Genomic DNA, 23,979 nt, shown 5'->3' on the forward strand with positions numbered 1-23,979 from the left:
TTAGTACAGCAGGATGTCTGAAACAAATTCTTTATAGAATATGGTTTTCATGCAAATGAAATGCAGCAAATTCTTCATAGAATATGGTTTTCATGCAAACAAAATGCAGTAAAAATATGGTTTTCATGCAAAACCAGGTTATTCTCATGTTATCACCTGGGACCACCACTCATCATTCTGAAATAAAACCTGAAATGATTCAGGTAAAATCAGGATGAAAAGTTGTGCTCACTAGGACAGAAGAATGGATAAGCAATGCCATTGCTCTTAATGTCGGAAAGCAGAATAATGAAGCAAATACAAGGCAAGATGAATCTGAATAACTTTAATGCCTAATGGTCCTTCAGTCCAATTTTGTTTTCATATTCTTGTGAAAATCTTGTAAACATAATTAAGAACTATAAATTAAAATGTTCCTATTTTTGTTTGTGAAAATTTTCAAAACCGGATAGTTTCCCCTTGGCTGTTTTCTTCTCAAAAATTTAATTAAATTTTAAGTAAACACTGATCTTGAAACCTAGTGTTACTTTATGCTTCTGTCAAATATACATTTTGATCCAATCAATCATATCCTGTCTAGCTTCTTCAATATAAGGTTTATCCTGAGGTTTCATATCTTCTGGCTTCAACTGTGCAAACCCATGAACTTGTCCAGGATAAACTTTAATTTTATATGCAACTTTACAGTACTGTTTCAACTTTTCCTCCAGTAAGGTGATCTGTAAAAGAAAGCATTTTTCCACTGTGTCATGTTTTTTAAAGTTTGCCAAGCTTGCCGTTTGCCATATCGCTACATCTTTGCCTTATCCTCACTGTCACGCTTGAAGTGGACTATCGCTTGATAGATAAGAAAACCCCACTTTGGCATATAAAACACTGGATTCGTTTTTAAAAGTACAGATGAGTCTAAGAACCCTCAACAGGTACAGCAAAGATAGTTCTACTACAAGTGCTACAGTTCCAATATCAAGCACTGAAAGTTAAAAAAATAGGAAAATGATCACTGATTTTGTGGTCACTGTAAGCACTGTACAGGCTTAATTCCACCGACTGTGCAGGTTAGAGACAGTATTGTGATTTGTTTCATGTTCATGCTACTGCTTTCATAGATCCCTTTAGTACTTAGTGCAGAAAACAGCGTATTGAGGATTTTTTTTTTAATAAGCTTCAGAATTTCCTTACAAAAACTACACAGATAACGTTGAAGTTTGAGAGAGAGAACCTGAGGAGAAAAAGATATGGCTTCAGTGTGTAACTGCATGATGGAAAAGATTTATTTATGAAATGTGTGAGCCTGGAAAAAGAAAAGATGCTTTCACCAGAACAAGTGGACAGTGAATGAAGGATTTATTTTGCTGTTCAAAGGAGCAGCATATTCGAGGTGTAAGTCCACATACTGAATAACACAGTTAAAAGTAAATATTGGTTGGCTTCTTCATTCCCAGAGTGTACTGCCAATTCCCCATTACTACGCAATAATCTATTCTAGAGGTGGCATTTTACCATTCTCATCGGAGAAGGAATTTAAACTTTGAAGAGGACTCCAATTTCCCATGCCCGTATTTATCCAGCCTCTCTAATAAGCTTATGATAGAGGCTATGTAGAAATATAGATGGCAGTCAGGAGTCAAAACAGAGTCCACAAGTTGCAGTCGTCTCATTTTGAAATTCATGACCACTTTTCCAACACAGTTCATTTGGCCTTGTTGTACCCAAAACCAGTAAATCTTTGGGTCTGCATCATTCAGAAAGTTCAGTCGCTAAGCTGAAATTATTTTTTTCTCTTCAAAGTTCAGATTCATATTCAGTGTTTTAACTACCTGTTCTCTCATCCACAGCAGTAGTATCCAAGTGTCTGATCTGTTTGACTCATACCAGTTGCATCTCGCAGCTCAAACTGTCTGATCTTTCATATCAAAAAATGTTTTCTAGCAAGCTAGGATTTCTGCTGTGTAGGATAGAAGAACTATGGGAAAAGAAGACTCATACCCAATACAACAACTTACCTGATCATAAGAAATAGTGTGGTCTTTCTCACCAAAAATGAAAAACGTGGGATTTAGTAAATTGTATCTTTCTTCGGAGTCCCTAATTATTCCTATAATATATTTGAGAAACAGTCTGTTAGGGAGATAACATTCTTGCAAGATGAATGGCAAAATCACACACAAAGTTTCTACTTAGGTTTACTTCTTAAGTACATTTTTTAGATAAGGACAGTTTCTATTCCGATGGAGAAAAAAAGCATTTGGAAAATATTTTTCCCACTCTCCAAGCACTAAAAAATTGATTAGAAAATTCCAGTGAAAAAGGAAATAACTTTTTTCTGGTTTACACCAGTCTTAAATTTTGACAGCAATATAATGCAATATGGAAATAAATTGTGATAATTAAAATCTGCAACTCACCTTTGAGTTGAGCATTTACAGAAAACATTACAAAGCAATAACTAGACTAAAAACTACATATAGTCATGTAAGTCCATGTAAGTGTTCATGTGTTCTACACTACCATAGAGGGACACCCCCGCGTTTAATTGAGGATTTTTCAGCATCAAGTGATGTACTGCCATTCCACCCCAGGAAAACCCAACGATACCAATCTTCTTTGCACCGCATTGTTCCTTTAGATACTTCAAGACAACATCAGCTTCCCTAAGACATATAAACAAAAGTGAACTAAGGAATCTATAGCAGAATCAACATTTGACAATCTGAAAAGTAAATTAAAATTGATACATGAAATTTTCTGCATCTACACCCCAGATCATTTAAAAAGAAAAAATCTAATTTCAGCCTCAGATCGGTGGTTTCTATTTTTAAATGGGAGTTAACATAGCTGGTCCTAGTTTAAAGAAGTAGCCATATACAGGGGCAGGTACTTAAATACTTACCTGAATTGTCACCTGCTCCTCTATTTTCAAAAGAAGCAAATTTTTAATTGAATCACATTGCCTAGGACAGGACAACTAAAGACAAGGCATATCTGCAAGCAGAACAACACCTTACATTATGGATTGTAGGGACAGATGAGCTTCACTGTGCTCTCTCTACTGAATCTACCTATTTAGGTAAGGAAACACCGGAATATGTCATTCCTGTTGTATGAGTTAATATTAAAAGTATCTTACCAAGCCCACATATGAGAACAGGATATTAAATTAATAATTACTCAGAATTAAATTGTCGGTAACTATAATGTCTAAAAAAACAGGTATTGCAGAAAATATGAAAAGCGTTTTTAATGTACACTAGAGCAAGACAAACTTTTAATGAATTTTTTGTCTCAATAAGACTCATAAGTCTCCATAATTTTATCTTCTTCGTTATCTACAGAGCAGTCTGTCACTGAAATTTAAATGTAGACTGTATATACTCGTAATTATATTTTCAAAACTGAGGTATGTTAGTAGGGTTATCACGGGCTTGGTTAGATTGACAAAAGCATCATCCACGATCTGCCTGTCTTCGAGGCTTGCAGCTGTGGACTGCTCTGTAAACTGGTAGGCTTTCAGAACTGGTCTGTTTGGAAAGGGACTAAGTCATGTGTGCATTAACAGGATTCCTTGTGCTCTGAAACAGCCACAGATCTGATCTTGGGGCAGCTACACATCAGCCCTTGGAAGACAGCACAGGCATGTCCTTGAAGTCTTGACTGGTTGAGACAGTGCCTTCACATCTGCACATTTTGGATGGGAATTTTTGCAGGTAACTGTTATCCATTTGTTTTTTTCCAAACATTCAGTCTCACAGGTACTGACTGCAGCTATATGGTCAAAAGCTGCGCTGAGAGGTGTCAGAGTTAGGCTATGGGTGCTGGGACCTCTTGAAAGAGTCACGAGAATACTTTGTGGCTTACAAAATGATAGCTGAGTAATGGGGTGTCACTCTGTCTACCATTATCTTTTGAAGCTCTAGACTTGAGCGGTGATAGACGCCTCAGTAATTTGCCAGAAAAAATAATGCCTCCCATAATTCAGGTAAGGTTTGTTACCGACACTGCTAGCATCTACAGATAGTGGTCCCTCTATTACATGCGTTGATAAAATCAGTAGCATTTATCAGATGTATTTCAGTTTTTAGGCCATCTTGCAAATTTTGATCTATTAGGAGAATATTATCTACAAGGGAGAAAGCAGGATAGGGGAGTGACAACTGGCAGATTGCACAAGCACTCATGGAAGAGTTTTCCTCATTTTCCCGAGGAACTGGAGCAGTGTCAGCACCTCTGGGTGACAGTGCTAGGTAGTTCATTGCCTGTGACATACTGGCTACGGGACTGTGCCGTCAGTACAACATAGTTAGAAAAGGGCCCAAGAAAACAAGACTGAGGCAGGAACAATAAGCAGAGTGACAGATGGAGCAAATGATCCTTTCCAAATCCCACGATAGTGCCTAGAGCCACAAAAGGACCACCCAGAGTCAGCAACCAGGTGCATGCAGCCAGCTTGCCCAGCTGCGAGGTGCTGCTTGTAACATTTCAGAGGCACACAAATTCCCTTTGTTTGCTGCATGCTCTTTAAAATTCAAGCACAAATACACATCTTACCTGTCTACTTTCATAGGATCATGATCTTTCATCCAGTCAGCAAAGTCAGCCCAATGATCAGTAGTTTTCCAAGGCTCTTTCCCCTTGAGGAAGTCTGGGCAGATGGCTCTGCATGAGACATTGAACCTAGTTAGGTCCAGATGGGGAGAAACTGCGCATGTCTAAATGGCTCTTAATCTCTTTTTTATTCCAAAATACTCATCTGCATGGGAATCATATTCTAATAATTCTATTCTGGTAATCAGTAGAGCTAAAAAGATATGGAAAAAAAATCCCAAAACACAAATGATTTCTCATTATATCCATAGGCATGCTTAATACAAAAGCAATGGGATTGAAAAGCTCTCTTGATTCTGTATAAACACATATTCAACTCTTGACTGGTAAAAACTAAAGCAACTGTTAGTATTGGTTGCACTCCAGAAGGTTTGGTTTCGAAAAGCTTACACAACTTAGAGATACATACAGATATTTTCGTCGTCTATCTTTTAATCACCCACCGTGCCAGGTAAGCACAAATGCTGGCACCTCATGACTGACACTGTAGCTTTTTGCTCAGGTAGCCATTGGTGACTGGTCAATTTTAGTAGCTTTGGTATAGTGGCCTCATGGGAACATCTCATCCCTTTGTGTTTTTATTCACTCAGACTGAAATGCTATGGCTGCCGTTTCCATGCAAATGGAAAACATCATACGCTATGCTTTACTTTGGGCCTGCTGACCCATTTTCTAAGAGGAAAATAGTAAAGATCGTTGCTTACATGTATCCCTGAAGGGCAACCAAGTCAACTATGTATCTAGTGTCTGGGAACAGCCATCCAAATATATCGTGAATCACAATCACAGCTTTGTCCGTGAAGAAAGATGGTTTACAAATATATGCCTTGATGTGCTCAATCTGTATTTCCTCCCCGAGGCACCTATATTGAGATCTTTCTCCACTATCATAGAAGAAAGCATCAGCCATTTTGAAACCTGAGTTTAAAAAAAAAAAAGATATTCTGTTAATACAAAATTAAGGTAAATGGGCAAATGTGATCAGCAGAATGTAGTTTTGTAACTTCTGTAAATAACCTTCACATCTATGTCTGAAAGGAGAAAGTAGAAAAACTCAAAAGCAATGTTCCAAAGTAGAGTGGTTCTTAGTCTTATATATGTTATTGAGCTGAAGAGAGTTATAAAAAGCAAAGTTAAAAAATCACAAACAACATACACGTATAGGTGCTGACTCTCGTATCACATTTGTTTTGCTCTCATGTAACTCTGTCAACACTGGTGTGAAGCAGCTGCTTCAAATGTTACTTTCTCCCCAGACATATGGAAAGAATGACCAGTCGTGGCAGTCATGTGTGTCTTCACGTAGAGTCACATGCTGGTTGCACTGAGTTATGTGATGGGTGAGGACCACAGCATGCAGCTGCTATCGCGTGCAGCGCTTCTTTCGGTGCTGGTCCCTGCTAGCTAGCTATGTGTGCGTTCAGCAGCAGCTACGGATCATCAGAGCTGCTCTGGGACCCCACGTACCAGATGCAGTTGGTGAACAGCTGCAATACTGCTTTGTAAATTAGATTCCAGACCCTTCCAATACGCCCTCAAAATGGACTACAAGAAAATAAGCAAATGTACAAGTCCCATTCAAAATATGTGAGTTTTTGGGAGAGTATTTGGTTTTGTTCCTTCTCCAAAAATAGTAGTTAGGAACAACAAGACATTGTGCCAGAGTGCCAGAGAGATTAAAGTCAAAAGCCATTCCCACTTTCTGTGCCTGGAACATGGAATGGACTCTGTGGAAAAAATCGAATGTGATCCTGTAATTAAAAGTAGTTCTAAATGCATCTGTACAAGGAATCCAATTAAGTCTACAAGAACAGTGTTAACCGTAGCATTTCCTACTCATGTGCTGGCTTTGAAACAGTTCTTGGGGACATGTACCTACAACCATATCTACATTATGACTCTCTCAGCTTCATCATTTCTATATTAGCCTGTTACTTCTGCTTGAGTAGTAACATGAGTTTCAGAAAACTGTTTAGCTCTCTCGGAAAGGTGAAAAATTATGTAAAAAATTCATATCCTCATCAGCTCTCCATTAACCACAGCAGCAGAGGACTAGGTCTCACCAAGTAATGGGAAAACCTAGCTAATATGGACACATTGGGAACTGTGGTGCACACAGATTTGAGAGCAGAGCCAGTCTTGCAGAGACTGTGCACAGCTTTCTTGTGCCTACACAATGCTTCCCATCTTGCATAATTAACTGAGGCTTAATGACAGCATCAGGCTTTTTCTATGCATTTAAATTACCTTCTTCCCCAGATAATCAGCCTTCCCAAAGTATAGTGCAGAGACATTGTTCTTCCTCATCCTCTGCCAACCCCAGGGCTGCTGTCATCAGGTCTGGCAGGGCTAGCACTGAGCTTGAGCAAATATGCCTGATTACTCCCGTAACTCCTGGCTGTAGGAGTGCGGGGTAGAGATACAGGAACAGGATGAGTGCAGCTCTACTGATTCTGGAATTAACCTGCTTCAGAAGTATCCATGAGATGGGTGATCTCATGATGTGAATAATCCTGCAGATAAATGAGAGCTGCCTACATTTGTTAATTGTTCTCCCCTGAATTCAACACCTGAATGTCAGGGTTGATGCTAGGAAACCTCCATTGTTTTGCCATCTTATGAAAGTGGAAGTTGTAACGTGCCTGGGACAGTGTTTCCTAGCTTAGGTCCCTCATAAGAGCGTTCTGTTTATGCAAAAGTACTTTCTACCTCATTTCTCTTAACCTCAGATTAATCAGCTTGTTGAAATGTTAAGAGACTGCTTGGAGAATGCTCAGGCATTCCCCAAAAGAGCCAACTCCTCTGGCTGCTTAGATGGCAGCCAGAATTTTACCTCACTAAGGTCTTTCATTCAGAAGGGCTCAACCCGTGGCGTCCCCTTCAAGGAAATAATGTTTAGGAGGCATTAAGCTTTGCAACAGTTGTGAAACAGCCTACTGTATATATCTTGGTTGCTTCCCAGAAATCATTTTTTTGGCCTATCTAGATTGATTCTTAGCCAGCTGGCTCTTCTCCAGGCACCAGGCTGTGAAGAATTTTAGTAAATAGTCAGCCACACCTAAGCAACCGGCAAGTCTTTGATGGGATCCTGTTTAGTTAGAAACTCTGTTCGGGCCCGCTTTGTTCCACAGAACGAAGCACGGCACGGTGAAGCAATAATGCAGGATATTTCCTACCTCTCCCTTCTCACCTCATTCCTTCTTCCCACCAATCTTATCCATTACCCTTTTCCTTTTCCTGCTTTCCCTGTGGCACAATTCCAAGCAGGCAGAACCTTGTCACCTTTATACCCTACTTCTGAGCTCTAGCACGGAGGAGACATGGGGCCTGGCATAAAGCTAGGAACAGAGGAAACTACTGCTAACAGGGAAAAAACAATGATATCCACAAGTCTGCTGTCACCCTGCTTGTGAAGAGAAGACTTTCTTATAGCTTCTGCTTTTTACCAGTGCTTCCGCTGTCCCTTGCTTCCTTGGGTTTCTCAATATCATCCAGCTCTTCTGCAAGTAACAGAAAAGCTTTAGTATTATCACAAGGCAAAGGTGGGCTCCACTGGGCTGTAGGACAGATCCAAACTACTCATTTTTAGGAGGTAGCAAATAACATAGTTAAATCTTGCTGAATCTTCATTTTCGATAAAAAGAAACAAATTCTTACCTGAAAGGTAAGAATCCTTTAAAACACAATCAAATACAACTAGGAAAAAGATAAGGATAATTTCCACTTCTCAGAAAGTAAGCCTGAGCAAGGAACCTCAAAGTGCTTTGCTTTTTGCTAGCACCTTGGGCTAGTGATGCCGAGATGTGACATCTCTGCCTTCTTCCCTGAGTCCAGTGATAACATTTTAGCATTGAAATAAACTACCGCTGGACTTTACGTGCTTCAAGATTGAATTTCTTTCAAAAAAGAAAAAGAATGGGAATTCATTACTATAAGGAGGAAAAAGAGTTAAAAAAAAAAAAAAGACTATGATCCTCTAATCTGATCTTGCAACTGCTGGACACAAAATGCTGCCCAGTAATTCCAACAGAAAGTGCCCAAACTGTTGCTGAAGTAAGATGTCTCTCCCAAAGTCAGACAATCTTGACTTAAAAGCTTCAAGTGACCATACAACCTCCCTTGCTTATTTGTGCCAATGTATGACCACATTTAGAATGAAAAAATGTGCTTTGAAATATAGGAGTTGCTGTCAAAAAGAAATAAAGCAGAACAGAATCAGTCTCAAAGAGGATCAGACAGGGGAAGAGGAGAAACAACAGGGCAGAAATAGCTGCTTGTTCCCAAGGCTGAGCATTATTTCCTTCAGGCGACGCTGGATGAAGTCAATAGATGCCATCATTAAGGCGTCTATTAAATAAAGGATAATACCTAGGATGAGAAATAACTATTTCAGTATTAAACAGAGCCATGGACCTGTGTGCACAGTGGGAAATATGCTGGGAATCATGGCGTGTCCTCAGAACTGCTACTGTGCCACAGCTCACAGCAGATATTCAGAATGAAATTCAGTCTTTCCCAAAGTTGACACCCTTCTACACCTTAGCCACTCCTTAATTCTTGTCTTCGTGCAGCTGTTTACTAAAACCAAAATAAAGGTCTTTCTTTCACAGAGTGATTTTTTCCTGCAATGTTTAGTGCATTTTCAAAGAGTCATTTCTAATTGCTTAGCAGTTTCAGATTTCTCCCATTCAATATAGTTAGCAGTTAGCCTTTCTCTGCTGCCAACTCAGTCTTTGTGGACCAGTTTGCCATCACATACCTGGAGTACCAGATTCTGTTTTAGCCCAGCTCGCTGCTTCTGTTCAGTGAGATACCAGCTAGATTTCTCTAAACACAAAAAGAAGAAAACCAGTTCTGCTGACAGTGTTGCTCCTCCTGCTGCTGCTACCCATCCAGTTCCCAAATGCTGCTACAACTCTTCTGCGATATTTGGGATTGGGAGTTGAGGAGGAGTACTCCAGTTATCCAGACAGGAAGGGGTGGAGACAGATCATGCAGAGAGGCAGGGTTCAGTAGACTCCAAATCAAGTGCCTTTCACTCCACCTTTTACTATTTATTATTTAAAGAATTTAGAAAGCAAGATGCATGCTGGCATTTGCTTAACTGCACTTATGTTTTCATGTCTTTGAAAATGTGCGCTTGTACAGACAAATTGAAAGGAGGACTTCTGAGTCTTCTTATCAACATGCCTCAGTTCTCTGGTAAAACTTCCCTTCCAGACCTGTGCAATACAAAGCGAATGATATGTCTGAGGTAGCTGTTTAAGATACTGGAGAACCTTTGGACCTCAGCATTTATAGCTGAGATATCTAGCATCAGTCGTGTATTTCCTGATGCACTGTTAAGTTCAGAGATGCATTTTCTTACAGTATGTTCATGCACTTTTATTGCCATAATAATTATTTTTAATGGAATTTGTGCTGAATTAAGATGAATCTTTCCTGTCAAACTTTAAAAATTCACAAAAGGCTTCCCCGCACACAGATCAAACCTATTACAACCACACCCACAAGTATTCCCAACAAGTCTAAAAGTGTTCCAGGACTTGCTTTCAACAAGTTAGAAACATCTGACTCTGAGCTGGTTATTACTGATGGTGACTCGTTGAAATTTTCCATTCCCATTTCAGTAATGGCCTTATATGCAAGGACCATTAGCTTAGCCTTTGGATTGATGTCTACTACGGGTTTAATTTTCTTTTCATGTGTGTGTGTGGGTGTGTGTATGTGCTTGTGAGTATGCCTGCGTGCGCATAAGGAAATAAAGAGACAAAAGAGCTCAAAGAAAATGGCAATGTTATCACAAAGCAGTGGTCAATAAATAAATTTTTTATCCGAACTGTATACAACAAAAAAGTCCCAGAATGGCTCTGTAGATCTTGAGCAGTACTTTGTGTGGTAGTGACCACTTTGCAATTGAGAACCATGTAAGACAGGTGATGTTTGGATTCAGTTCACCCGAACTTTAGACATGCACAATGTGGACGCCTGTATGTCAGCTACATGTCTACACGCCCACAGTTGTCGTTGGGATTTAGGGTATGATTCACACTTGATAGGTGTCTTCTGTAGTAGGAAACAGACAGGCCCCTAGATGACGCCAACTGTACTGGTCAGATCATCACTAATTTTAATGGCAGCCTACCCACCTAGTGCAGATGTCGATTGCTGAACTGCACATGATCAATCAGGCAAGACGAGTCCCACCTCTATGTTGCTGCGGGAGCTACACGCTGCTGAGAATTAAGGTTTGTCACGACCAGATACAGAAGGTATTTTTTTATGTCCTGTCATATCTGTGAATAGCTTTGCATGTAGGAATTTAAGAAATCTTCAAAAATATTGTTTGTGTTGCAAGGGAGGGAGAGAGAAGACGTCACTGAAAACATCCATTTTATACTTTGATCTTAATGCCATCTGGCTTGAGTGCAGTCTAATCCCACCTGAATGGGCATCCTATAGTCAGATTCCCAAGACTGAAGTACTGTTTTCCTACCGTGGCCTGCAGGATTTGGGTCCATGCAAGCTGCAATTCACGCTGGAATGGAATGGGCCAGCGGAGCCAGGAATCTGATCTGACATACCGAATTGTGAATGTAAACCTGTTTTCGTGCCTAGCATCTCTTTGGAGGTGATTAGGGTGAACGGAGAGCAAAGGAGTAGCTCTGATGTAATGCATGCCTTTACCTGCACACTGATCATGTTTGACCTGCAAATCCTAAATCATGTAGGTGTCTCATACTTGAGAGACTATTGCCTTCCCCGTAAGACAGAATCATCTCTGCAATGGACTCTAGAGCGTGGACTTCATTGCACAAGTACACTTCCTACAGTCTCAGGCAACTCATATATTTATTTTTTTAAGCCCGTGGTGAACTTCTCTAATTTTAGGGTTTTGAAAAAAAAAAAAAAAAAAGGACAGCTGAGGTTTGGAATGAGCACAAGAGACTCACTTGTTCAAACATACTGTGGTTACATTGCTCCTTTACCTGGAAAACAGCTGCTTGCCTGTTTTTTTTTCCTGAAGGTTAGCACCAATACGATTGCTCCTCCTGTTTTTACAGAAGTGGGTGTGGTATAGTAAGCTCTCCTGGGTGTTGGCTGCATTTTTAGCTGTATGTTAATGTAAGAAATTAGATCATAGGGCATGCAAGCCTGCTGGCCTGAGGCAGAATAGAAGGGTATTCTCTCCCAGGCAACTACTGATAGACAGAAACCCGGAAAGACAGGAGTGCACTCCTGGCATCTAGCGCAAAAGGGGAAGAGTCCAATGGCAGAGACCAAGCGACAAGCTTAAGCACGTCCCATTTACTTTCACCTGGTACTGTATTAGGAGTGCTGATGGTAGCAACAGACTTGTCAGAGAGTTGAAACCATAACAAACACTGTATTTATGTTGTGAAAAACCTGTTCAAGGTGACCTGATGAGTGATGCTGTGCCTGCAGCCTCAGCCAACAGATGCTACAGTCAAGGGAAAAGGGATAGCAAGGCTCCCTCTCACCCATAACAAGAGTTTGCCTTGGTTTTGCGGGCAACAGTAGCCTTGTAAAAGGGCTTCTGCTGTTGAGGGTACCTCATAGCCACAGCCAGCAGGAGGCTAGTGGAGAGGCTAGTAGGAAAGGTTAGGAGAGAGGTATGGTTGGATAGAGGACTGGGACAACTGCAGTGCTGGTAAGCGCTCTGTGCCCGGTGCAGGCACTGTGCCTAGCACTGCAACTGAGATTAAAAGGTGTCCCATGGGACTTGATATTTGGCTAGCATACACAAAAGCAGGGTGGCTACAGGAGCGGAGCGTAGCTAGTCCCTCTCACACAACTTCACTAGACTGAGAAGGCCTAATTAGCACTCCTGTCATTTGGAGATGTGTTTGTGTTTCTTGTTTCCATGCTATTCTTTTCTTTCCGTCCAGTAAAATGCTGCGTAGCTAAACTCATCTATTGAGTCATCACTTGTGAGTGAAGAAATACTATTTAACACTCCGATTTCATTTTCCAGGTTTCTGGCTTGAGGCTTTAGTCAGTGTTTGAATAAAGATCCTTGGAAATTGAACCAACTCTTGTTACGGCAAATCCTGGTAGGAGGGAGGAAGGTACAGATACTTTCACTGCCATCAGTGGAAAACTGTTCTCACTCTTAGGAGTTTGTTCTTTACCATTTAGCTAGCATGGTACTCCAGAGTTCATGGCTGCCCTTGCCCAGAACATTACACAAATCTCCAGGAATTCTCTGACTTTGTTGGTAGTGAAACAAATCCCTGCTCCTTCCCATGCTTTTCCTGTGTTCAAGAAGAAGGTTCGGAAACCTCTCATCTGTGGGAGTGATCTTATCTGCTTCATCTGGTGAGGAGCTGATGAGCACTGCACGCTCTCTGCACCAAATAGAGCACCTACAATTCCTCATCTAGCGCCAGGACTTAGGCCTGGGAGATTTCTTGTTCTTTATTATCAATTTTTACATGTTTCTCCACACTCCTCCTCCTCCTCTGTGTTTTTATTTGGTTCTAAGACTGACTCTGTTATCACCTCTCACCTTCGGCCAGCCCTCTCTTGCATTCACCCTCTTTCCTGGCTTCCCACTCCATCTCTGCTCTCCCATTTTTCTGTCCTTTTAATTCTATTTTTGTATGTTATTTGAAGCCGCTAGCTTCAGCTTGCTTCTAGATTGACCCTCTGAGTGCCCGTTTGAGTGTCCCACTTTCCTTCTGGGTAGACAAGAATCAGTCCTCAGACTATACAACTTCTTTTCTCCTTAAAATCAAAAGTATGGCCCAGACTACAGGGACAGAAGGATGATCTGCAAAGAATGTTTTAAATATGTATGTTCCTAATTTGCTTGTTGGCATGTAAAGCAGGGTGACCCAACAGCTTCTGGGTTTCTCATGCTTGGTTTGGATTAATTTTTATCTAAAATAAATGATGAATGTTTAGTCTCAAATTTCCTATTTTTGCTGAAAAACCTTGTGGGAATCTAAGAGGAAGTGTTTTGTGAACCTCAAAGAAAAAGGGTCGAGTGTAACTTTAATTACACTAAAGCAATAAAAGGAACACTTTTTAAATTGTGTGGGTGACGTGCAAAGAGGCGTATTAAAATTACCTACACTGTCCAGGTGTTTCTCTAAGTTATTCAGCAGCTCATCACTTTATTAAAAAAGGCTTCTACTGGAATTTCAATACAAGGCACCTGATTCCAAATATTAACCTTTATTAATATTAACAGCAAAATCTGGGGAAAATAGTACAGTTTCGGAGCAATAGCTCCATGACATTAATAGGCATTAGTCAAGATCAGAGGCAGCATCATTGTTGCACTGAACACAAATAGAGTTAGGAGCAAGCCAGTAGAATCAAGATTGCATGGATAATTACATAGATTAAGGGCTTAGTTCCTTATCTGTAAACCTGAAAATCTATTTTTTGCATGACATAAGAAACATCTAATTTATGTCTTACCAAATATGTTGTCTTTTTCTCTAAAACTAAAAGAAGGTAGAAAAAAGTTCCTTTCCTTTCTGTTATCCATCTTGCAAATTATTACCTTCAAGGATGAATTCATTCCACTTATTTAGTCATTGAAAGAATCTCTCCTCCATAAAACTTTGATTGAAAAGCACATATGCTTGCTCTGTTTTGTTCCAGGGCACAGGCCCTCTTTTCTTTTTTCTTTTTTTCGGGGGGGTGGGGGGGGTGGGGAGGGCGAATGTGTTGCCTCCTTAAACAATATGCATCTAATGCCCATTTTATATTTCAGGAACCTTCTGGAATTAATCAGCTGGAAGGGGGTCACTTTGTTGCTTGTAATTGAGTGCCTGTTTACTCTGAGATATAAACATGCTTTTAGTGTTCAGTAGAAATAAACTGCCTTGGACAAGAAGCTGCCCTTTGTGTTAGTGCCACACTTCTCAGAAGAGGCAACATTCACGAGTAGAAATCTGGCTTCTCCTCTGTAAAGTCCCAGTATGCACTTGAACAGTGTGATTTGACTGAGATAGATTTTCCAAGAAATGCTTCTTAAAGCCAAGAGGTTCCAAAAATTTCCACCTATATACGATCCCACATAGGCTACACATCTTCTGGATGAACATTCGGGCTTTTTCTTCAGAGCTGGAAAAAGGGGAACTTTTGGCTGCTATTATTGTCTATTGAACAATTCTGACAAAGACGCCTATATTAAATCAGTGTTTCAAAGTCCAAAGTTTTAAAAAGATTGACAGGAAAAAAACCCTTCTTTCTATGTTTGCTCATCTTGAAAAGTCCTGTTTTGCAAACACGTCTACACATTAGTAATCTTGGACTGAATACAGGCAGCTTTGAACTGTACCCCACAAAGCAATACAGGTGCCCAAGTCCGACATCAAAGCAACGAGTTTAAAGAAGTGAATATGAGAGTTTCTAATTACATTACCATACATAAAATCCACTTAGAGCAATCAAGACACTTTATTAAACACACCTCCAGCGCGCACAAGTTCTTACCCTTTCTCTAAAGAGAAATTATGAGTTTTGGCCTAGCCTGAAAAAATTACATCGCGGCATACTCCTACAAACTCTTGAGCCTATGGTGAGAGTGAGGGTACTTATTCTACAGTCTGTACCAGTTTAACAAAACCAATTGCTAAGAGCCCGTTAGCATAAACTAAAGAAAACACGTAACAGAAGATCTCAGGAAGAAGGACGCAGGCAGCGCAGGGGCCAGCCCACTGTGGTTTTCCTGCTTCCCCACCACTCCCCCCCCACACACACACACATATAGGCTACGTATATCACATATGGAAGGAAACGCTCCAACCACAGAGTCCAGCAAGACTGCAGTCACTGTCCAGCCTGTCTAGTTCACAGAGGGTATCTTCTGCACGTGCTGTCAAACATCACTGTGTAGAAGAAGTTATTCCCCACTGCCTCGTCGGACAGTTAAACCTTCTCTAAAGCTTATTTGTATTGGAAAGCAGCTGCACCAAAGAAGAGCAAACTCCTAGACTCACTGTTACACAGCCTGTTTGTGGAATAACAAGTTTCAAATAGGAGGTTTTGGCATGAAGAAAACCATGAGCCTAAGCAGGAAACATTAAGGCTTTAACAGATTTGATCTTAGAGGGCTGATATCATCACCTCCAATCTTGAGAATGCTTCTGAAACAAATGGACCTCAGGTGCCTGACAGACCCACGGAGAGACCTCAGAAAGCTAACAAGTTACGGGCTACGAGGCAAAAAGCTTAGGGCCACCATATTGAATCATTTGCAAGGTTCGTCTTTCAGGTCCTTCGATTTTCCCTTTTTCCCACAGGAAAGTATACAGATGGTGGCTTGTCTGTGCTTGACACAGCAGCTACAATAAGGCAGGCCCCTTCCAGATCCTTGTCGTTATTGCAGCTCAGTCCTCAAGCCAAGCTTGCCTGTTCATTACAGCCTGTTCTCCTGGTTCTGAAGGAAAAACAAAACAAAACCCAAAACCCTTTGCCAACAAGCTGGAACGAAATCCCCAGTCACCTGCCTGTCTTCAAAGAGACCAACAGCATGCATCACAACACGCTAGCTTCCCCAGAGCTCTCTCCTTGCTTCTAGGTTTATTTGGTTTATTTGGGGAGCTGAGATTCATTTTTTCAAATGAAATCACTGCTTGCTTCTCCCAAGCCAGCCCCCAGCAGGTTTCCTTTCCTGCTTGTGCAAACATCGCCATAAGCCCAGGCACAATTAGTGAACAAGTTCTCCAGGGTGTGGATGATCTTCCGTCTAGTTAACTGGATAAAGAGGAGGAGGAAAAAAAGGGAAAGTAGCCACCTTCTTCCCAAAAGGAATTTACAATTTGTCTCTAACAACAGGTACTCCCATGAGAGTGTGATAGACTGACGTTCATGGGATACAATTTCCCTGAATGTCTACACTAGAAATAAATCTTGGCTATAATGGAGAGAGGACTAACCACATGGGAGGAAGTCTTGGATAAGCTGGTGCTGACCAAAGGACTCAAGCCTTTCTACCCAAGACACGTGCCCCAGTATGGCCTTGCAGATTGAACATAAACGTGCCAGCTCGGAGATCCATGTTTAAGCTCCTGTTCCACTACCCACAATCATGCAGGGACTGCCACTCCTAGGGCCGGGGGGAAAAGTGCTATTCTCTTGGCTACTTGTTCCTCTCGCTGCTCTGGGAGATCTTGCCTCTATGTAGCCATTTACTTTTTTGTTCAAATGGGAACCAGAAGTCTGGTTCCCCTCATTCCAGTCAGATACCGGTATATACTATTAGCTATTCCAACACTCCCTCCCTAGTTTTAAGCAGAAATCAGTCCTGCTGCTGATCACGTCTCCTGAAATTTACTCAGAAGTGGCACCAAAATTGAGTTTTGATTACGTTGACTTTTCCGGTTAAATATACTTATTATTAAAAAATCATAGCCAGCTCATTTCTGTTCCTCAGCCATTTCTACATATTAGGCAACGATCATGGTAAGTTATTTCCTCTAAGAAAAGACATAAATGCCAATATTTTCAAGCTTAAAACTCTGAGAGCTAAATGAATTCCTCGGGACAACTACATATTCACGTGAGCTGAGAGCAAACAGTAAGCATGGCATGAGTCAGAAGAACAGCAATGACACGGCACATTCCTCAGTCAGCTTGTGAATGATGCAAATGGAAAGCCAGAAATTAAATTCACAATGCCTTTGCCTTTGCGTTTGCAATTAAGGCTATTCATTACCACACATGATAATTTTATAATATACGTGTGTAACAAGGCCTGTTGTAACTTTTTTACTTTGATGAGATAAAAAAGTTTTGTGAAGGTTGGCAAACAACTAGTTTCCCAAAATGCAAACTAGATTCTGCACGTTTCACCTGGCTGCAGTTCACAATGATATTTAATGTGTTTATGTTCATCTTTCAGGCAGTTGAAGTACTGGCAGGCACATTGCTTACTCCTGGGCACCTCCCAGAGAACTTGCAGACTTCTAAGACTGTTAGGAATTCTTTATATTCTTTAGATAAGACATCTTCGAAGAAAGTGAACAATGCAGATGAAAATCTTGCTAAAGTGGCAGATGAAAATCTTGCTAAAGTGCAATTACACTTAAATATTTTTTTTGCTCTGCATTTTATAAGTGTTCCAAAAGGTTTTCCAAAGGGACAAACTAGATAGCACTGAATCCTCTCTCTTGGCCTACTTGTTTTTCCTCCTGTAATTGCAAGATAAATGCTGCTAGTGAGAACACATCAATTCAGGCAAGCTTGCTGCTAAGTAGGACCATGCCGATGTGCTGCCAGACTAGATATGATCCTTCAGGGCTAAATTCACAACAGGCTCCTTGAATGAGAACAGCGTGTGTCAGGGCTGCAGCCCTCATACACCCCTATGTGCAAGTGCCCCCTGCCTTGATCCCCACAGCGAATGAAAGTCTTTCTCCTTCTTCCTGACTTTGGATTGCTTGATACCACCATGAGGATATTTTACCAGGTAGCATCCCGTGTTTCAGTTTGTGCCCATTGCCTCTTGTCCTGTCACTAGGCACCACTGAAAAGAGTTTGGCCCCATGTTCTTTACGCCCTCCTATCAGATATTTATAAACATTTACAAGATCCCGCCTGAGCCTGCTCTTCTCCAGGCTGAACAGTCCCAGCACCCTCAGATTGTCTTTGTCCGAGAGATGCTCCAGTCCCTTAGTCATCTTAGTGGCCCTTCGCTGGACTCGCTCCAGGAGCTCTATGTCTCTCTTGTACTGAGGAGCCCAGAACTGAACCCAGCACTCCAAGTGTGGCCTCACCAGGGCTGAGTAGAGGGGAGGGAGCACCATGTTGCCTGCCTGGTCCCAGAAATGCTCCCTTTCCTCCTCAGTCAGATTCTCTCCAAAGTCTCTAACCACCTCCTGGGGCTGGAACAAAGTGCCCTCTTGTGGCACACATGAAGCACACACATGCCTCCCTTGATCTGCCCATGCCCTGCTCTCCAAGTTTCAGTTACCGTGAAGCACTTTAACTGCACAGGCCAACAAGAGAAGGGTGTGTGCCCAAAACATCCTCTGGCTTCAGAGCCAATTTTGTTGCACTGGCTTTGCATTGGGCTGCAGCCACTCAGAGGCTGGCTCGGGCTGTGGCAGGAGGGACAATGCCACCACAATAAAAGGGGGTAAGGGAATGGAGCAGAGTGCTAAGCCCATGGGCAGTTCCTCGGTCAGCATGTGTGAAATGATGCACGTTAGTCCATCCCAGATGCAGGCCTTTGCATTTGCTTTTGTTGAACTTCATGAGATTCCTGTCAGCCCATTTCTCCAGAGGGTCTTTATCCCTCTGAATAGCAGCCAAACCCTCCAGCACACCACCTTTCCACCAAATGTAGTATCACTCGCCAACTTTCTGAGGGTGTATTCCCTCTTATTGACAAAGTTATTAATTAAGACACTGAATAGTATTGGCCTCTGAATCAATTTCTGATGGATATCACCAGTAACTGGCTGCCAGCTGAACTCTGTACCACTGTCACAACTCCTACAGCTCAGCAGTCCAGCCTTTTTTCCAGCCACCCTGTCATACACCATTCCAGTACATCTATCTACAATTTGACTACACAGATATTATGGGAGACCATGTTGAAGTCCTTCCTAATGTCAAGATAAACACATATACTGCTCTGTTCTCATCCTCAAAGCGAACTGTCCACTTATGTTATCATAGAAGGCAATCACGTTGTTCAAACTTGATTTGCTCTTAATAAATCAATGGCGGCACAAATACTTTTCTGTCCTTCATGTACATGGCTTCTAGGCCAATTTGTTCCATAATCTTCCTGGGGACTCAGATTAGATTGATTGGTCTGTAGTTCCCTGGATTCCCCTTCTTGACCATGAAGATGGATGTGACATTTGCCTTTTTCCAGTCATCAAGGACCTCCCCCCTTGCCCGTTTTTGACTTCTGCCAGTCTCCCTCCTAGCCTCTCTTCTCCCAGTTGCCTGTACACACACCTCCCCACTCTCCACATTTTTCTTGGTCATGCTGTTCATCATAACGCTTTCACCATTCTTTGAACTTGTATACCTCTTGGCTGTCCTTTCCACGTTCCTGCACAGTTGGACCCCAGTACAGAAGGAGAAATTCTACCTGCCCAGCTTCAGCTTACCGCCACTAGGAGTGAGTTTGAGGGAGGAGGAGACAGCTGTTCATGAGCCTCCACCTTCCTTGAAGTGACTGTGAGGTTCAGGCTGCCCAGAGAACTCCTGCCCTTTCTTGTATAAGTTCTCCCGTACTCTGCCATACAAGCAGGGTCAGGAACTGGGTCGGGGGACCAGTTATGTAAGGAAAACACAGAGACAATGCATTCCCTCAAGAGGTTATGGATCATGTGAAGACCCCTGCTTTCCCTTTTGGAAGATGATCCGTGAGAGATGAGGAGAAAGGAGGAAGGGAACCAAATATGAGGATCCATGAAAAAATGGAAGAGAAGGAAAACCAGACTTGTCACAATGAATCTAAGAGTCCTGATTTTAAAATTTGGTACAGGTTTCAGATACCGATTTGCACGCTCAGAGCTCAGCTGATGATAAATGAGAAAACACAGGCTCTGAGAAGACTCTTACTTCTAAACTAGGGACTCTTCTACATGAGGGACGTTTCCAGATGCTCTCCTCTGAAAAGGATAGGTTCCAAACAGGCTTTTTCTTGGGAGCTGAACAGGGACAGTGAGCTGGGCTGCTCAGATCCTCTTCAGATCCTCTCGGGACAAGTCCATGAGAAAGAAACGCCATTCACTGTCATTTATGTGTGTATCAGGGTCTTCATGAGTCCTTCTTTAGCACCTTGACCAGTAGGCAGAGGTCCTGGTAGAGGCCCAAATGACATCACCACAACATTCAAAGTTACGTAGAACAAAACGTTTAATTGTTCCACAAAGAAATGTGGATACAAAAGTGCCAGAAAAATGTGGGTTTTGGATAGTAAACATGTTTGATTTTCCATCATCCAGTCACCCACAGCTGAAAATCAATTCACCTAGACCAGCATTTTGTTCTCTTCTTTAGAAGTCCAAAATATCAAGGGACTTCTTCACCGTGTTCGCCAGACCCCCAGTAAGGCAGGCAACATGTCACAGTAAACAAGATACGGGCAGGAAACTGAAGGAGGAGGGCTAAACAGAACAGCAAAGAATTAATAAGTAACCTTTCCTAACCTTGGAAAATCACGCAGGCTCAAGCACAGATTTTATGATATAGACAGGTAGTAAAAAACAGATTGAACGGGTATAGAAACTTTCCTGTCGATCTCTTTATCCCTTTGCCATTTCCATCTGGGAATATTGTCTGAGAAGGAACAGTGTTTCAGTATGAGACTAGAGAGACAATCTCTCTACTTTCATTTTGGATGCCTGGACTTTGCATTATCCATAATAGCTCATGCCTCCACGCCCCCAGAAGATGAAGAAGTTTTATTCATATTTTTCTCTGAAATCAACAACTTCTGTTGCCTGTACCTGCAATGAGGAGTGGGATCCTCAGCTAGGGTTCGAGGCTTGAAGCATGCCAGGATTTGAGAGGATACTGCTGTTCTAGCACACAGGAGCCAACTGTGGTTTTACAAAGATGTCCAGATGTCCAATTAGGCTGATTCTTTTCCCTTGGCTGGTCAAAGCCATGTGAAGAGGCACAAATACCTTCTCTCTGCCCACTGCAAGTCCTAGTGCAAGGCTTGGGAGCACAAGAGCACTCCACAGGAAAAAGGTAGAATTATTTTACAATGGCGAAACATCTTTTTTCCTCAGCCTCATTTTCAAAGCAGCTTAAAAGATTTGGCAATTGTTACTCAAGGATTTTCAGTCTGAGCTAGGTATTCAGTAAGGAAAATTTCAAGCTAGGTAATGACAATTTGATAAAGGTATCAGAGGTGAAAAGAGAGCCTTATCATGGCCCTAAATCTTCACAATAACAAGACAGAGTAAAATTTTTATCTGACACTGCTGGGATGGGCTGTGCTTAAGAGTGGATGAGTTCTGGCAAAAGTTTTAAGTAACTCCATAAGATGGTTACCAAATGGAGAAAGCAGAGGAGCCCACTGATATTACTGCCTATCTAGATGCGTTTCACTTGAGCTGGATGAAGAATTTGAAGACTTTGTCAAGGCTTTCCTTTGACTGTTTTGACATGTATAAATTAATCTATTCAGTAATGAAGACATATGAAATCAAAACTGAACAAGAAGATATCTATTGGTAAATAAGCCACCGACTATCCTGTCAGGAATGCAGCAAAATAACACTGCAAGCAGAATCAATTTGCTATTGGCAAGTTGCAACTACTACTTGCTAACTGGAATGCTTTCTACCTACCTTCATACTCTCAATTTCCTTCTCGTTCCAGAACTATTAAACCGATTAAAAACCACTGCATTCACCTACCCCTTAAAACACATTTTATTGCAGAGTGCATTCTTAACTAACTGTCTCCTCTGAATTTCTCATTTGTCTGGGTCTCAGGCAGCAAATCAGAAGCAGCTTCCAGAACACAAAGAAGCTTCATCCTCTCATCTTTCTAAAAACCCCAAATTAGCAAACCGTATTTTCTGGAGCTGTCATGAAGGTGGTTGCTAACGTTATTGCAGCTGTCAGTTTTCAAAAGAGGAAAGACATTCTGATCTCAATAAGTAAGATAAAAAAACAGTTTTACATTACACCTTGAAACATCAACCACAAATATTTAGACCCAAATTTCAGTGTGACTCTCTTACCATATGGGAACAAACAGAAGTTAGGATTTACGACCACATTCTCAGTGTGCAAGCTATAGAGGAGTGAAAGTTATTACAGAAACTAGATGAGCTCAGAAAACAGAGGTCATTGACACCGACCAACCTGTAATAACTCTGACCTTTAGACTATTGCTAGCTTTTCCCTGGCCAAGACAACTCTGATCCTGTTCCCTGTTGCTGCAAACGTCTGAGAAAAAGTAATGGCAAATCATTAGAAATCTAAATCCTTCCATATGTCCCTCCAAGTTAGTTAGTGCAGGAGAAGCAGGGGCAGCATTACAGGTGCCTTAACAAAAAGTATCTATAGTGACAAAATGAAGATCATTCTCCATAATAGACACATTCTATTTTTGGCAACACTCACAGTTTGAAATGGGGTAGAACTGAACTCTGCCCAGAGAAGTTCAATTTAATTTGGTTGATAGATATAACCTCCAATAAAACCTACTCAAGAAGCTCAATAAAAAGCTTTGTAGCCAAATAAGATTGCTCTTGCTAAATACTGAGGATAATCCCTAACTGCTGCCATCTGTAATGATACCATGACGTATTTTTAAAGAAACTACACCCAGCATGTCCTCAGAAGAACTCACCAGCAGTCACTTGACTCTTGCAACTCTCATTTCACCCCATGCACCCTCTTAACAAGGAAAACAATAATAAATATGAAAAAAAATTTAATCTAATGACACAAATATCTAAGAATGTAAAATGGTCACCTGAAGTTGATGGAAGTGCTTTAAGTGTAGAAACATATGCCTTAAATGATACTACAGTTATTAATAATGGCATTTTCCTGAAGACAAATACAGCTCCTTTTTTGGAATCCAGGGCTGTTTCCCAGTACCATAACAGAGCCGCAGAAGTCTGAACTCCAGATAGATTCATGAGAATGATAGGCTCCATTCTAAGCATGGCAATGGGATCTCAGTCAAGTTGACAAGGAATATGTCTTCAGTGCAAAATCCACTGTTACTAATACATGCTATAAGAGCTCTGCTGCCCTTACGCAATGCAACTTGGTGATGTGCATTCTGCAGGTTTTGAGAAGAATCAAGAAGCTGTGCAAACACTTCTTCAACACATGGAAATGGATATCTGTCAATCATCTAGTATTAGCTAACTCCTTGAAATCTACACACAAACGAATAGCCTGTGCTTTCTTCTCAGTTGGATCTATTCAAAAGATCTCATTTCTTCCGCAACGTCATTTTAGGCTAGGTTTTTTACACTCTTGCAAAACCTCACCTGAAAATTGTAGGAGGTATAGCTGCTTCTGAGCCATCTTGATTGTACTTCTAATGCATTGAACCTACTCAGTACATTGCCAAGCATCTCCTCAGAAATATTGCCTACAGTAAGCAGATCCAGAACCTCCACTGTACCTGTGCCTGATGGTGCTGAGCCAATAGGTCCATACCTATATCTCAGTGCAATACTACTCTGCTATGTATGGAATTCAGCAGGTATGCAACATGAATAAAAAGACACATTTGCACATTCAGGAAGTTTAATTCCTTGCATAGCCAATAATCATAGCCTAGGTTAAGTAAGAAGTAAACACCAGCTGAAAGGACATGGATCAGTCAATACAGAGACTTCAGAGCTACTACCTAGCATTAATTCAACAGTCTGGGCCACCCACCTAG

At 41.3% G+C, this 23,979-nt stretch overlaps 1 protein-coding gene across 8 annotated transcripts in view; it reads right to left on the reverse strand.

The window, feature by feature from the left end:
- Window positions 1-336: 336 nt before the first annotated feature.
- LOC104137828 (carboxymethylenebutenolidase homolog) overlaps window positions 337-23,979 on the reverse strand; it is a 31,416-nt gene continuing 7,773 nt past the window's right edge. Inside the window, exons 1-8 of one of the 8 annotated variants that reach the window (XM_009665167.2) lie at window positions 22,310-22,362; window positions 21,060-21,291; window positions 8,052-8,105; window positions 5,310-5,523; window positions 4,549-4,656; window positions 2,512-2,654; window positions 2,007-2,098; window positions 337-719 (exon numbers count right to left, since the gene is read on the reverse strand). In XM_009665167.2, the coding sequence (XP_009663462.1) occupies window positions 540-719; window positions 2,007-2,098; window positions 2,512-2,654; window positions 4,549-4,656; window positions 5,310-5,515 (729 nt within the window). In that variant the 5' untranslated portion in view covers window positions 5,516-5,523; window positions 8,052-8,105; window positions 21,060-21,291; window positions 22,310-22,362 and the 3' untranslated portion in view covers window positions 337-539. Of the gene's footprint in view, window positions 720-2,006; window positions 2,099-2,511; window positions 2,655-4,548; window positions 4,657-5,309; window positions 5,524-8,051; window positions 8,106-9,364; window positions 9,572-21,059; window positions 21,292-22,309; window positions 22,405-23,979 lie in introns of those variants that run through there. The other 7 variants (XM_009665166.1, XM_009665169.2, XM_009665168.2 and 4 more) reach the window with 7 other exon arrangements.

The sequence above is a fragment of the Struthio camelus genome, chromosome 2 (genome assembly GCF_040807025.1).
Source record: "Struthio camelus isolate bStrCam1 chromosome 2, bStrCam1.hap1, whole genome shotgun sequence".
Classification (NCBI taxonomy): Eukaryota; Metazoa; Chordata; class Aves; order Struthioniformes; family Struthionidae; genus Struthio; species Struthio camelus.